The sequence below is a fragment of the Populus trichocarpa genome, chromosome 8 (genome assembly GCF_000002775.5).
Source record: "Populus trichocarpa isolate Nisqually-1 chromosome 8, P.trichocarpa_v4.1, whole genome shotgun sequence".
Classification (NCBI taxonomy): domain Eukaryota; kingdom Viridiplantae; phylum Streptophyta; class Magnoliopsida; order Malpighiales; family Salicaceae; genus Populus; species Populus trichocarpa.
The window spans coordinates 12,300,007-12,316,373 of NC_037292.2; the positions used below are offsets into that span (position 1 = coordinate 12,300,007).

Consider the following 16,367-nt stretch of genomic DNA (forward strand, 5'->3'; position numbering starts at 1 on the left):
GGAGATGAGACGAAAACAGATCTGTCTCTGACTCTCTGTTAATAGTTTAAAAGATAAAATGAGCGTGTCCGCATCATATTTTATCTGTGGTGTATGAAATGTGTAAAAGTCTCTTTTACCCTTATATTGTTTTATCATTTTTATAATACATGTATCCGAAACACTAGACAAAATATTTTTGTCTTGTTACCCATATATCATTTTTATAATATATGTATCTGAAATATTTTTATAATATATGCTTTACTTATTCAGTGATTTTTTAATGGTAGTTTTTTTTTTCTTTTATCACATTCCGTTTATTTTGTAATTGTTTTAGTTTTGTATTTAAATTTCAAAAAATATTCATTAATTATTTTTGTTTTTAGTGTAGCTTTAGAAAATATATCGTTTATGTAATTTATATATAATTTACTTTTGTTAATTTATATTTTATTGATATAAATTAGGAAGAAATTATAATCCACTTTAGTTGGTTAATTTTTTTCAATTTTCATTTGATGGGGTGATAAAGAAAAATCTATAATACAAGTGTATAACAGTATAAGTAGGAATTTTTTTTTAAAAAAAATTATATGTAAAAAAAATAGATCAGTCAAGAAAAAAAAAGAAAAAAAATTAGGTTTTTACTTAAGAAGACATATCAACGTGTGGTTTATTTTTATACTTTTTAGAAAGTCTTGTTGGTTTCTAGAAAGACTCACCAAAAATTATTTTTTTTTTAATGAAATATATGAAAACACTCTCCTAAATATTCTAAACTTATACACGATCTTAAAAAAAAAAAAAATTAACCAACAAATCAACGCAAAAAATCAATCTAAAATTTTTTAGAATTAAAACTTCAAATCCCATAGATAAATTGTGTAATTTTTTTTTTGTATAGTTTTGAAATCCAGCCCGGTTCAGTGTTGACCTGGGACTTGATCGATCCAGGACTAAAAACAAATCGAATTGAAAAAATTAATTAAAAAAAAATCTAATATAAGCTGATTGATCTGATGAAAACTTAAAACCCAGACCTTAATTTGTTATCCGTGAATTCCCCGTGACGAAAGTTTTTATTTAATGGTATTCTTGGCCGGTTTTGTGACCGGACGGATTTTGTCAGGCCAAGTCTTATCTCTTTGCTCTGTAACATCTTTCTCTCTCTTCTTATTAATATTTCTTTATTTCTGTAGTATTTTGTTTTATATCTATGGGCCTTTCAAATCCAGTCATCAAAGTTGAATGGCATAAAAAATAATGGTTCAGTAAGGATATTTTTTTTGAATAAAAATATATATTTTTTATTAATATAGATGTTTGGATCAGCCTGCATGTACCTCGACTAATTTCACGTATCTTAAAATTAATAATCATATAAGTATCCAGTGATCCTAAAATTTATAAAACTCCAACTACCCACCTTTAAAAAAACAAATCTAAAATTTTATCAATTAAATTGTACTTTTTATAATTACAAAAATATTATTTTTGCTTTTGGGACATATCCACTGTATTATTTTAATGTGTTTAACTATATTGGTTCTAGTTCCAACATTCACCGCACAAGTCATAATGAATTACAGGATGTGGAAAAATCTATGTACACGTGCCTTCATTTGGGTTATGATAGGGAGATTGTGTTTTTGCCCTTCGCTCAGGAAAACAAATGGACTGGAGTTGGAAGGGTAAAGGAGTCTTTTTACAAGATTTATTTGTTATTTTAAAACTTTTCAATGGTACTTCACTTTTTTTTTTTTTTCAATAATAATGCTGTCACTGAGTAATTTGGTAAGTTGATTGATAAAAAATAAAAAAATAGAAAAGATGGTGACGTGTTTGTGGAACGCGTCCATGGGTAAGTTACTCTGTTGTCTTTCTAGCATTGTTTGCGTGGTGGCTCATGATGGGTTAAAATATATTTCCTTTGTGTTTTCTGATTGGCGGTGTTGGGGCCAGCTTTCTTGGGTGATGTTCTCTCTCTCTCTCTCTCTCTTTTTCATGTCTACCTTTACAGTATTTTACAATAGCGTTCAATTTATTTTTCTACTTGTTATTTTTTTTATTTTAATTAACTTGTAGAATTGAGATTTTTTTTAATTTTATTATTTATTGATTTTTTAAATTTAATATTTAGTCTCCATTATTTTTATTTTCATTTATTTTATTTGGGATAGTTTCTAAAATTATTTTTTTCTTACAATTTCATTCTCCTTTATTATATTTACATGTCAAATTTTATCCTTATTATTTATTGTTGTTTTGGTTGTTATTTTTTAATTTTCATAAGTTTTTTAAATTGATTTTTTTATTTGATCCTTCGGTATTACATTGAGTTTTTTTATTGATCACAGGTCTAGAATTTATTGGGTTATCAATTTGAGAGATTAACCCAAGTTTAGAAAATTCATTTTGATTCATTTGTTGTTGTTTTTTTCCTTTTTTTTTATATTAAACACATGTTTTTAAGCCTCGTCATTTGATATAATTGGATATTGAGATTCATAATTTTTTTTTCTTCATATAAGATTTTTCATTAATTTAAAAATGACTCGAGTTATCTTAGATTTTTTTATTTTTTGTTCTTTGCTTGATCTAGCTTCCTTTCAAGGAAATATTTTTTGAATTAAATTAATTTAATTGCTTAATATTCATTAGAAAATATATAATTCATTATGTCACTGTCTACATTTATTTTAATATTTTTTGAAGGTTAAAAAAATTTGTCGACCCGCAGCGTAGCTTAAGGCAAAATTTATTTTATTTTATATTTTTTTTAAGTTTATGTTTTTGTTAGTTTTACCATTCAACATTTGATTTATTTAGCGATTGAGCACTATTTTTTTTTTATTTCACTGATTTAAAAAAAAAACCTGGTTATTTAAGGGTCTTTTTATTTATCTTTTATTGTTAATTTTTTTAACTGTATTTGCGTTGAATCTGGAAGCCATTTCTGAAGTTTTTTTTTTTCTTGTTTTTATTTTCTTTCGCAACGTGGTCCGATTCCTGCCTATTTATCATCTGTTGCTTTCTCTATCGCATCAGATTTTACTTCCTTGCGAGGAAGCCATCACTGTCTCAGGCCACAACCTCACTCACACTCCACGCTATCTCCCACCAGTTTTCCCAGCCCAATTATGCATCTTCCGCTTCTTAAATTCCCAACACTCCAACCTGACTGTCGTGACTATTTTTTTTTTATTTTTCAAAGTCAAAACTACGTTATTTATTTTGTAAATCAACAAATTATTGTTCGTGTTTTAATTAAATTACAAATTGTTTTTTTAATTAAATTATTTATTGTTCGTGTTTTAAATCAACAAATTCCACTTTTTTTTTTTTTTTTGCGAAATCACACATCAATAAAGTTTTGATGTGTGATTGATGAAAACTTTATTAAGGCTCTGTTTGGTCAAGTACAGTTAAAAATGTTAAAATAAAAACATAGATTTGATGTCTTTTCAACTCATTTTCACTTTCAAAACCATTGCAAAACAAATACAAAGGCCACAATAGCAATTTCCCCGATGCGACAATTCATTGATGTTTCTATTTTTATTTCCAGTTCAGGCAACATTTGTCTCTTTTATCTGAAAATTCTTACCGGAAACAACGAAGAAGAAAAGCAAAGACGACGACGACAAAAAAAAAAAGATTCCGAGTTCTCAGGCAACAGCTCCAGAGACGAAAAAGAATTATTTGTGCCCCATGATCACATACAACGTAGACACGTTCCCTCACCAATTCCTTAAAGTGTGTCTGAGAATGTGGTTTCAACGTGTTTCTTTAACAAAAATAATTTTTATTTTTTTTTGTTAAAAATTATTTTATTTTATGTTTTTAAATCATTTTGATGTGTTAATTTTAAAAATAATTTAAAAAAATAAAAAAAATATTATTTTAAAACAAATTTAAGTGAAAAATATTTGAACCGCAATCGTTATTATAATTCCAAACAACTGTTCATATACATCACTGCAACCATATAAATGGAGCTATCGGTATATATTTGATAATGTAGTGTATAAAAAAATTTTTAAAATTTTTTTTTTATATAATCTTGTATATTAAAACCATTTAAAAACATTAAAAAAATTAAATTTAATATTTTTTCAAATCAAACATACTTTAACACAATTTTAAATAAAAAACAAGCGGTGCTTTTGACAAAAAGATACTATATTCTATTTAAATTGAGAGCATCCTCAAAGTAATTATACTTTTCAAGAGAGATTTGCAGACTGATTCTAAATTAAGTATAAATTGAATTGATTCCCAAGAACACCTGTTTTTTTAGAATTTATAATCAACTGCTTTCATAAATCCTATTATTAAACAAATCCCAAAACCTCTGAAAATTACCGTTTGCACCACTAAAACCTTCTAGAATGTTAGTTTTAGCATTTACTTTAGAGATAACAATAGATATCATCCTAAATTAAATCAATTTGAATTAACGAGTTTTTTTTATAATTATTTTTAATTGATGTATAATAGATATTGAATAAATATTATTAAATCTAAACTGAACTACATTTATTATAATATATATAGTCCAATATTATCATAATAAGTATAAACATGTACAATATTTATAATTTTGTCATTTAATAGATGTATAAATACCTCAAATATATAATGCTATTTTATTTTATATTGAATAATAAATAATATTCAAATAATAAGCACCCAAATAAATATCTAAGATCTTATGAATAAGACATAAATATCTAAAAAAATTATTGATAAATAAGAAATAAATATTATATAAACTCATACCATGAAAATTCCTTAGGTGACTAGTATTAATCTATTTAAATATTGTTGCTTTGATGCAAAGTAAATTTTTTTAAAAATTTATTTAAAAATACATTAATATATATATATATATATATATAAAACATTGATCTGGTCACGAATGAATCTGCTTTTGCTTTTGAACTTTTTTTGATTCTGAACGATCAAGGCAGGCACCAGAACGCCCCTGACCCTGAGACTGGTATGAGATCTCAATCATTCTTCTCTCCATTGCCATCTTAAACTCAAACCCCAAGAGTGTCTGCAAAATCCATGGCAGATGCTCATGTAATACACTTCCAAACAGAACACCAACCTCCACCCCACACCCCTCTTCTTGATGATGATGATACTAATAATAAAAATAGTAACAGTAAATCAACTCCTAATCACAATCCACAACAACAAAACCAAGGGATTAGTTTTCCAAACCAAAACATCAATCAAGCACTAGAAAAGCTTGAAGCATATCTATCATTTCTGGGATTCAATCAATCTTCTCTTAAGAGTTTTCTGCTTTCATGGGCTGCTTTTTTGCTGGTTGGTGTCTTGCTTCCGGTAGCACTACTGGAGCTGTCCCAATGTTCAGGGTGCGACAAGTACCAGATTAAGGATTTCGAGCTTGATATTGTGGCATCACAGGCCTGTCTTGCTGCTGTTTCTTTGATTTGCTTATCGCATAATTTACGCAAGTATGGTATTAGAAAGTTTCTCTTTGTTGATCGTTTTGGTGGCCATATATCTCGCTTTTCCCTTCTCTACATTCGACAGATTAAGGTAATTAGCTCTCTTAACTAGCTTAAATTATATATTACTCGCTCAACTCTGTTTGTGGATTCATCTTCATGTTGTGTTAACTGCTTGTAGGCTTTGCTACAATTCTGGCAATTTTGAATTCGTAGTTCTTTTGCGTTTTAACATAGCATGATTGCAATCCGGCATAATTAGCAATCAGGCATGAATCGTGGTTGGTTTATGTTGTTGCTTCGCCAACTCAAGTTTTATCAGAAGTTTAAAAGATTACAGATTTTCTCATTTGCCCATAATTTGCTCGCCTGCGTACCAAAAAGCAATGTTTTCCTAATTTCTTGCCCCAGATAAAAGATTATTCTTTCCATCAAGATGAAGAATGAAAATCATAAATCATTGAATGACTTTTGATTTAGATGTGTTTGGAAGTGTGTTGTTATTGTTTAAAGTATTTTTTTATTTAGAAATGTATTAAAATAATTTTTTTTATTTTGTAAAAATTATTTTTAATATTAGTACATTAAAATAATTTAAAAATATAAAAAAAAATTAAAATTTTTAAAAAATATGATGACAACCGAATTTTCAAACACAGCTTTAAACATGTAACGAATGAGGCCCTCTGGTTCTCATATTACATTGTAATCCCAACTCTTGAAAATCTGGTTCCTTTACAATTTCTCGTTCATTTTTTGAGAATGCACCTGCAATTGAGTTCTCATAAATCATGCTATTAGCTTTACACATTCTCACCAACATAAGTTATAGGTTGTTGACATATCATCCCTTTGGCTCTTCGATGAGATATTTCAGTCACAAGTACAATGAAGACATGGTTTGGATAATTTCTTTCACAGGATTCTTTACGCTTGCTGATCCTCTGGTCGCTGCCATGTTTCATCCTGAAAGTTGCGCGTGAAGCCATCCGCGTCTCGTATGTACGTCATGAATCATGGTTGATGTCTACTGCTGTTTTAATTGGTCTGATTATATCCTGGAGTTATGTGAGTACAATATCTTTATCAGCCAGCATTTTGTTTCATCTAATCTGCAATTTGCAAGTAATTCACTTTGAAGACTATGCAAAGCTGCTGGAAAGGGATTGTGATGTTTTGGTTTTTATAGAGGAGCACACCCGTCTGCGTTATCATCTCTCTAAGATAAGTCATAGGTTCCGAATCTTTCTTATTCTCCAGTTCTGTGTTGTTACAGCTAGTCAATTTGTGACTCTATTCCGAATCACAGGCTATCGTGGAATTATTACTGGTATAAATGGCGGTGATTTTGCGGTAAGTGCTTCACCACCTGCTCCTCTGTAAAATGTCTGCATAAACTTCATCTGATTCTTTAAGGTCCCATCCTTAAGGGCTTGCATTCCTAGGGTTTAGATGGGTTCCACGTCTATTTTGACATATTTAATCAGAAGAAGTTTTTTAACTCGCACACTTCCTTTAGAAAAATTTCGCGCTGCATGCATTATGGCCCTGATTGTCATTGACATTTTCCCCAAGTTTTCAGGTTTCCTCGACTGTCCAGGTTGTTGGGATAATCCTTTGCTTGCATGCTGCTACAAAAATATCCCATAGAGCCCTGGGTATTGCATCCATAGCAAGTAGATGGCATGCGTTAGCAACATGTGGTCAAAATGATACATCTCAACTGAGAGTTTCAAACAGTACGGGGAACTTAGAAGCTGCGAATCTACAAAACTCAGCACGGATAAATTATTCTGAAAGCGATTTAGAGTCATTTGATTATATTGCAATGCCTACAAATATGCAGTTGGCATCCTACATGACCTCATATCACAAAAGGCAAGCCTTTGGTACGAAATCTTATCTTGAAACTTTCTCACTTGAACAGCAGAGATTATTTTTGTTTTAATGAGATATTGCCACATTTTCTACACTTAATTGTTTGAGCATGTTTGCAAGATCCACGATTACTTCTAAAGAGATTCGATACCATACAGAAAAAACATCATGGGATCACTTCAGTCTAAACTTGATATTCATTATCTGTCCAAATTAATTGTTGCTCTTTCTGTGTATTGTGCTTCTAGTTATGTTGTACACTTAGGTTTAAAATGACATGGAAATCAGAGACAGGCATCACGGGAGATGGGGTAAACAGAATGTTCACATGCACTTCATTTGTGTTCCATAAAAACATTGGCTTACGTATTAAAACCATTTTCTACTTCCAGAATACAGAAATTTTGAGCCATTTATGTGAAATTCCTTGCCTTTACATGTATCATTCTTAGAATGGAATCTGTAGATTGAAATCTATTGGATTATTTCATGAAAACTTAACATTTAAAAAGCACTTCTAAAAACTTCAAATATATGTTTAGTATCCGAGTGCATAAAGCAATGGCTTTTTATGGACACACTTTCTTGCAAGTTCTAAATCTACCCATGGATTTGAGGGACTTTTCATACATGCTTAGATAGCTGCGACACTCAGCTTAAGATCTTCAAACCACAAAAACCACCGTATCCGATATTTATTTCTTTTAGAAGCCCTTTCAGCTTCTCTTGTTTATTTTTTATTTTTTTATCACAGCCCCCTCCTTAATGTGTGCACACAACCTAGTTCAGTCATCACGTCACCTCTGGATGATCAGATCTAATATGGTCTCAGCAATTCATAGCTACGGCTTGTTGTACACGTTGAAGTGCTTCACAGTGATCTCTTTACACATACGTTGGCAATTTTTTGTTTTGTTAGTGCCTGTATAAAGTTGGGGTTTTGCTAACTATATATCGGCATCTCAATTCTCATAACTGGTTTATTTGGCCATGCAGTGCTATATTTGCAGAACAATCCTGGGGGAATAACTATTTTTGGCTGGACTGTCGATCGAGGACTTATTAACACAATCTTCTTCATTGAACTCTCTCTAATTACCTTTGTTCTTGGAAAGACAATAGTTTTCTCTTCTTGATGAAAATCCCCATGACAAGAGCACTCTAAAGATCTATTTCTTCCACAACTTTGCTGTCGAGAAACCCCTCTTCGGTAACCACCAAGACGAACCCATCACTGCTCCCAGGGTTGACCCTTGATGGGTTCAGGGAGTCCATTTGTTGATTAGATCCCATCGCCCGCTTCTGGCATCTGATTGGTATCCACGAATATTGAAGCGGCGAATCGGATGATAACTATGGATGCCTGCATGTCATAGCTTACAAGGGAGGTGGAGAGAGACAACGTGTCTCCGCGTTTAGTGTAATTTCCGAGTTACAAGCTCGTCAGCCATTCAGATGATGTTTTCTGGATAACCTGAAAACAAACCCATACCTCGGCAGCTAGTAGTCTGTGTCGAATTATGTAGCGAGTCAAGATATTAAACGAGTCTCCGCGTTTAGTGTAATCTGTGAGTTACAAGCTCCCGGAATTATGTATTTTTTGTATGTCGTTAATGTTCTGTGTATGAATTTTGTAGTGGCTTTGCCTATGCGCCAAAAATGCAACCCGTGGTAGCGAGTCGAGATATAGAATCTCTGGAGCACGAGCCTGTAAGCACCGCAGCAGTAAAATCTCAGAAATGGTTTCAAAATTTGAAGTCGTCGTTAATATTCTTTTTTAGCCTTCTCTTTTTCCGGGAGTGTTGCCGGTTATATGCCTCAGTGAGTCTCTGGATTGACCATTGATTGATTGGCACGTTGCACGCATCAACCGTGCATTTAACAATAACATGTCCATGCCTTCCTAGTAGGTTTTTGCACATTTGCAAAAGGGGAAGGTTATCAACGTGATATTTGTCCTGCTCGCGTTTCTTACTATGGGTAGAATTCAGGGCTAAATATGAAGAGCTAAGAGTCCATTTGACACGATTTTTTTTTTATATAAAAAAAAAACAGTTTCGATTTCGAGTTATAATTAAATTTTTTTAACAAGTAACTTGAGACAAAAATAAATCATAACGACTTTAAATTAAACATATTTAACAAAAATAACTTATAATAACTTTTTCGAAGAGAGATTGTATAATTGAAATATAAAAGTTACAAAATTTAAACTTTTGATTGAATTTAAGCAACGTACACAGAGTAGAAACTCGTAAGATTTGAGGAGAAGCAGGTAGGGGAGGTTGCCAAGAATGGAAGTTATTGGAAAGATGATGCTTTGAAACCATTCATTCTGCCAGCTACACTCATTTTGCAGGCGATATAATGCAAAATCAATGAACTGGAAGATGCATTATAATGAGCAATTTGCTTCAAAAATGTCAGAAAAATCTTGGCTACAGAAGGGAAAAAACAAGTACATACTCCGGATAACAGGACCCAGTATACGCTTTCGGTATTTCATCACAAACTTCTTGAGGAATAATAGCTAGACTACTGATCAGTTTCATAAACTTGACCTAGACTGAACTGAGAAGAATATAATGTGAAGAGGGATGAAATTTAAGGACCGGGGGAACAAACTAACAGATGAAAAGCACCACATCAACTATTCAACTAGCGAGCCAAAATGACAATTGACTGGAGGTTCCAATCACTATTCTTAAGCAAATAGATCTCCGTAATTTTTCACGATGTCCCATAAAATCCTTATTCTGCATAAATGTAATATTAACAATCCACCTAAGAGAAGCTTGAACATTCTTTATTACTTGGAAGAAAAAACAGCGCAGTCCCAATCAAGCTCAGACTTCTTAATTATGAAGCACCAAGTTTTAGTTAAGATTTTCAGTGCAAAGAAACTTTTTACCACCTTCTGAACAAGCTTGCAAATCTTGTTACCACCCTTCTTTTTATTAAAGGGCATTGCATCATCTGTTTTGATGCTTCATACCTCATTAAACTATTAATCTCTAAAAGGAAAACATCTACTTAATCCTGAAATATCAAATGGCAAATCTTGAAGACAGTAGAAAATGCATAGCACAAACATTCAGGCAAGACTATAGAAGTGTGGAATAAACAACAAACACTCAGGGTTGCAGATTTTAAGGGATTTTGGTCTCCTACTACTACTGAAACTTGAACCCAACGAAAGTATTGCACTATCCCTGGACCTTGCTTAAGAGCCATATAGTTAGAACTATATGAAACAAAGAAAAGAACCCACCCCCCCACCCCTTTCTTTTTCTCCCAAACAAAGAACAAAATCCAACCCAATTGAAAAGCATGCTCCCAAGGATTAGAAGCACCAAATCCTGAAGATTACCATCATAGGAACAGAACTAGTGCAGAACCACATGCATAAGAATGCCTAGAGGTACATCAACATCTAAAGGTAGCGAATATTAAGATGATTAAAAAAGAAAATCTGACACATAAGAACAAAACAAAGTTTGTGTTGTACCTCTATGGAGCCTGAAGACATCTAACTGAAAGTTCTATAAAATCCACAGCAGGTAACCTCCCCAACCTGCTAGCTTTGATACTGCAGTGACATCCACCGAAATTGTCATAAAAACATTCTGATTGGTCAAATGTACAATCTTTTCACATCATCAAATGAAAAACAGGATGACAGGCTAGACATTTGCTCATGTGCATGCTGTTTAAATTTTGATACTTGAGAATTTCAATTCATCAAACTTGATGGGTATGGAACTAATAGCAGCATACAGGACAAATGAACAACTAAGACAAAATGACAGTTTGAACACACAAAATGATATATTCTTCAATTAAGGAAAAACATGCAAAAACAAATCAAACAATTGATCTCCAATAACAAAGTAAGGTTCTGCAGGACCTATCCACTATCAATGAAAATCAGGCAGATAGAAGGAAGAACAAGTCAATTGTTTATATGCATTCCTTCTCACCCTTCCTCTGGTTTGAAATTACTGCTTACTGCTTAGCAAAACAACAGATCTTCTAGTGGTTAAGAGAGATCGAACTGAAAACAGCATTATCATCATTGTTTGGGCAAATTGTGAATCATCACCAATTTAAGTCAATATCATTGGTCAACAAAATCTTCAATTCAAAACATGGAAAACAATGGTTACATCTATTTGCTACGGAGAAAAGGGCAACAAAATTGGGAAAGGATAAATAGTACCACACTGCAACTGCAACTGCAACTTTCATCAAGAATCACCAGAAGCTTGCACTACATAATCTTACCTATATTACTGACATTTTCCTTCTTTCTTTTTTGATTTCTCCTCTTTTTTTTTCAAAAAAAGTAAAACAGCTATTTCTTAGCATCAATATCTTGAAATTCTGTGGTTGATAAGGGAAAGCTTGTGACCGAAAACTTAATGTCACAAGCCAAATTAAATAACAAGGAGGCCATCCTCGGGTGGCAACATTGGAGTTATAGTCAAACAAATTAAAAAAATGGATTGACTAAGAATCGATTGTTTATGAGTTTCCACATTATGGATAGAATGCATAATCCAGATTCCAGTTAACATTCTGCAGATAACCAAATCAACAAATTACCTTTGATGCTCTATGTTATTGCCTATTTCTTTGTCAATGAAAAGCTAAGAACATCTCCTGGACTTCACACCAACTGTTTCTTGCAAACACAATGTCAATATTAAGAGAAAAAAAACTAGAGAGGGAGAGAAGATAAAGAATAAAATAGAACTGGCAGTGGGCAGTAAACTAATACGGTCTAATCACCAAAACCAAATTTTAAGAATGTTTACAATGTACCATGGAAAATATATGTTACATACAAAGTTTCAGCTAGCACTGATATTTTAAAATGAAAAGCCATTGTGCCACACCTTGCGATGCAAGCAGTGTCCCAGGCGCATCCTATATGTTAACAAAGCAGGAGAACAAAGTTAGCCTGAAACATAACTGGTTGACGGCAGGAGGCAAATATTTTCTCCATCCAAATCACAAGAGGCCTGCTAAAAAAAAGTACAAATGATCGTCTGAGAAACAAGGTTCGCTACTTCCTTTCAATGGATATCTCTCACCTCAACCACATCTTGTGTCAGTAGCTTGCAAAACAAAAAAATTGCAATCCAGGGCCAAGGTTGACCAATTAATCTCTCAGCCAAACAAACCACCGGTCCCTAACTCCCCTTGTTGCAACTCCTTTCTCCGCTGCTCTTCTAAAGGATCTGGACTCTTCCTTATTCTTCGGAGACGCCTAATTATAACAAGAAAATAACCTAAATGAGTAAATAAAAAATAAATGGACTGGTTGATAAATAAATGCTTCAAATTGTTTCTCTTTTAAAATACCTGTCTTGAGCATGCTGAGCAGGAAAAGTAGGCATGAAATCTTTAGACTTTGGAAGAGGAACTTCACGAAACCAGTCATGTTTAAGAGCAGCTTCAGCAGTAATTCTCTGCAAGAAAAACACAATGAACCTTATCAAACCACTATAGCAATCAACTAAAGTATTTATTCCAAACAAAAAAAAAATCAACTGACTGTAAGCAAGATCTTCACTTAATTTGTTATCTACCTTCTCAGGGTCATAGGTAAGAAGTTTGTTCAACAAATCAAACCCAGAATCAGAAAGCACCGGTGATCCAGTGAAGGACGTTGCTGGAAATTTCTTACGCAGCAGGTTATACCTGAAATGAACATATCAGGTGGTTAATGCAAAATATCAAGAATGATGTGTAACAGAGAAGTGTCGCAATGGAGGCCAGATAACCAGACCAGAATCACCCAGCTGGAAGCCTGGGAAAACAGCAGCAAACATAAGAACAACTGCTTGTTATTAACTTGATAAAAAAGTTAATGAAAATTGATACTTACTGATGCTTGACAAAGTTGACCTTCACTCCAGGTAGCTTGGAAAACCCAGGCCAGATTGTCTCATTTGGTGTACCAAGGATTCGGAAAATCTGCAATTAAAAAAGCCCAGAGAGGAGTAATTAAACTGCTCACTCAATAAGCATAGCAGTGTGAAGTTTTAAATCAAGGGCAGGTGGGAATCAACTGAACAAGTTTACCTTGTATTATTTTGCCGGAAATTTAATTTACCTTGTCAAGTTGATCTACTTCTGTCTTTCCATTAAACAGAGGTCCCTTCGATAACAGTTCAGCCATAATGCAGCCCAGGGACCACATGTCAATTGTCGTTGAATATTGCTTGCCTCCCAAAAGTAATTCTGGTGCCCTGGATAAATGGAAGAGAACATCAAACACTCGACACCAATGGGAGGATGCATGTCTATATGAGGCATCAATGTTAAGAGACTACAATCATCAGGATCAGGCACCACAGAAAAATTTCAGGACAAATAGCACAGAAATACTTCAAAAGTAAAGATATCACAAACCAGTTGCAAAAACAGTGTGAAATCTAGTTGAAAATAAGCCCAGGCCTATAGAAACAAGAAAACACAAAAAGGATACCCAACACTAAAATAAAATAAATCAAACAAAACTGCAAGCCAAAGATATGCAAGTTGGAGTGCTACATGTACAGTTCAGCTTACCTGTACCACAGAGTAACCACCAAATGGGTGTATGTTTTCAACGGGCTTCCATATTGACGAGCCAGCCCAAAGTCACAGATCTTCAACTCGCCACGATTATTCAAGAGCAGATTTGACGTTTTCAGATCTCGATGAAGAACCCAATTATCATGAAGATACTTCACACCCTCCAACAACTGGAGCATTAAGCATTTAACTTCACTCTGACTAAATGGCTGTCTCATTGACTCCATGAGTCCTTTGAGGTCATGCTCCATGTACTCCATCACCATAAAAATGCTATCAAGGCTACTCCCTACCACAACTTCTTTAACATCAACAACTGAAGGATGATGAAAAGAAAGAAGAATGTTTATTTCCCTAAGAGAAGTCAGTGGAAAACCTTCACGTTCTTTCTCCATCTTTACCTTCTTCAATGCTACAATTTCCCCAGTCTTCTTGTCTCTGGCTCTATATACAACACCATAAGTGCCCTCATCTATTTTATTTAGTCTCTCAAACTCATCAACACTTCTACACCCCTGAAGCATGTTTACACTTCTTTGAGGTGGACCTGCAGGTTCTGGTGTTTCGCAAGAATCATCTTCATCCTTAGGATCTATATCAGAATCACTGTTATTGTGTTCCTCATCAATATCCATGTAGTCATCCCTCCCAGAATCATTCCCATGATAATCATCCCCGCTCAAAGGCCTAGCACAGGTGCCTCGCTCATCAGATTCTGACGACCTCCCTCTAGCCACATCAGAACCTTCTCTCTTAAAATCCCCGGGATCTGGAGTTGATAACTTGTTGCGTGCTCTGGAATCCAAAAACTCTGAATGGGGCATCTTCTTCCTCCTTTTAGGAATTTCCTGATCTTCCACAATTTCACCTTCATCAACAGGAGAATTGTTGCCAGCTGCCCATCGTGAAGATGAGATATTCCTCATTGGAACATAATCCTCGTCTTCTATGTGCTCTGCTTCCTGGTCATTGCCCCACTGCTCCTCCATTGGCGATGAAGCCAACTCTACAGGAGACTCGGATGCAGAATTGCCAACTGATCCCTTCAGCGGTGAAGAAGACAGCAAATTCTGGTTTTTACTACTTTTAACAGGAGATATCCCTACACCTCCTTCTGGAATAAAACTAGGTGACTGGCGGTACGCCTTAGGCAGGGGCGGCGGTGGAGGGAGAGCAGTCACTGCAGGGGGGCTCCCACTTTTTGATGAGTTACTCACTGGTTTGTCATCTCTATCCCAGACTATAGGAGAAAACTTCCTCTTCTTCTCCACAGGTGTCCGAGTCCCATTCTCCACTACTTTTAAAACTTCACTATCTTTGTGAGCATGTGACTCGGAGTCAATTGCGTCATCGGACCCACTCTCACTAGACAACTCACCTGGCTCCCTATCCGTGGCCCTAGCTGAAAGCCCACACTTCCGTGGACCATGGGCACCACCACTACCACTGCTTCCTGAATCACTTCTACCAGAAGACGAACTATACCCACCATTAGTCACTTCTCTCTCCCTAATATCCTTCTGCCTAACCCTGGCTCTATCCCTTAATTCCCGAACTCGACCCCTGTCGTTTTCACCATTGCCATTCTCAATTCTATCAAATTTATCCTTGGAATAAGGAAAATCTTCCCTTGACAATTCAGAATCGGACTCGTGATCCCTGGATTCATTATCGTGGCAACCCCTATATCTCCCAGCGGCCATATATCTGAAACCAAAGCTTCACAGCACAAAACCCTAATTCCAATACGAATTTCCCTTTATTCTGGCCTATGAAACCCTAACCCCGCCAAAAAAAATTTCAAACTTTCCCGAACTCGCGAAAATTAAATTCGAAACCCTAAGGCAAGTGTAATTGAGATCCAAAAGTAACACGAGCTAAGCGATAAGAAAGTTTTTTTAAAAAATTAAATTAAATTTCCTGAAAATTAATCTAACAAGCTCCAAACTTGCTCGAAATTCAAAAGGGGTGTAGAAAACAGAGGTTCGAAACCCTAGTAATCAACAAACGAGAAAAAGAGAGAACCAAGTGATAAAATCTCGACCTCGAAGTGAAGTTAGGGCATTTGGCGAGAGAGAGGGATCAAGGCTTACCGATAAGAGAGAGAAAGGCGGCGACCGCCGCTTCTGTTCTACAGATGTAGAGGAGAGCGAGGATGCAAAGTACCCTCGATCGGAAAAGAGAGCCTTAAAGCGATCGCGAAAGAGTGTTTTAAAGATGCGAGCAATCGCCAATGATGGGTCACTATTCTTTTCAAGGGTAAATTATATTTCAGCCCTTATAAGTTTTCTAATATTCTACTTCGGTCCTCCTTCAAAATTCAGCGATAAATGATTAGTGATGATCTTCTCTGAAAAACAGTTAATCAATGAAATAAAATCTACGGGCTATTATAAAAACAGCTAAATGACACGGGGATTTCACTAGTGATGATCT

General features: G+C 34.4%; 2 protein-coding genes across 18 annotated transcripts; one reads left to right on the forward strand and one right to left on the reverse strand.

Moving 5' to 3' along the window:
- The first annotated feature begins 4,904 nt into the window (after nt 1-4,904).
- Nucleotides 4,905-8,982, forward strand: LOC7494783 (uncharacterized). 2 transcript variants are annotated; one of them, XM_002311689.4, is made up of 4 exons: nt 4,905-5,559; nt 6,390-6,821; nt 7,051-7,357; nt 8,343-8,982. In XM_002311689.4, the coding sequence occupies exons 1-4, from the start codon at nt 5,056-5,058 to the stop codon at nt 8,480-8,482; spliced, it is 1,383 nt and encodes a 460-aa protein (XP_002311725.1). In that variant the 5' UTR covers nt 4,905-5,055; the 3' UTR covers nt 8,483-8,982. The 2 variants fall into 2 exon arrangements, with proteins under 2 accessions (XP_002311725.1, XP_024463266.1); XM_024607498.2 differs by having other exon boundaries at nt 7,051-7,346; nt 8,343-8,492.
- Nucleotides 8,983-9,711: 729 nt separating this feature from the next.
- On the reverse strand, nt 9,712-16,142 carry LOC7494784 (cyclin-dependent kinase G-2). 16 transcript variants are annotated; one of them, XR_002983428.2, is made up of 9 exons: nt 13,926-16,140; nt 13,468-13,603; nt 13,240-13,328; nt 12,941-13,052; nt 12,714-12,820; nt 12,443-12,618; nt 12,245-12,275; nt 11,952-12,024; nt 9,712-10,935 (listed from the first exon to the last, which is right to left on the reverse strand). XR_002983428.2 is itself a non-coding variant. In XM_024607495.2 (6 exons), exons 1-6 carry the CDS (start codon nt 15,632-15,634, stop codon nt 12,519-12,521), a joined length of 2,253 nt encoding a protein of 750 aa, XP_024463263.1. In that variant the 5' UTR covers nt 15,635-16,139; the 3' UTR covers nt 12,092-12,518. The 16 variants fall into 16 exon arrangements, 1 of the variants encoding a protein (XP_024463263.1); XR_002983426.2 differs by having other exon boundaries at nt 12,245-12,370; nt 13,926-16,139; XR_008060015.1 differs by having other exon boundaries at nt 9,712-10,102; nt 10,855-10,935; nt 12,245-12,618; nt 13,926-16,139.
- Between the last annotated feature and the right edge of the window lie 225 nt (nt 16,143-16,367).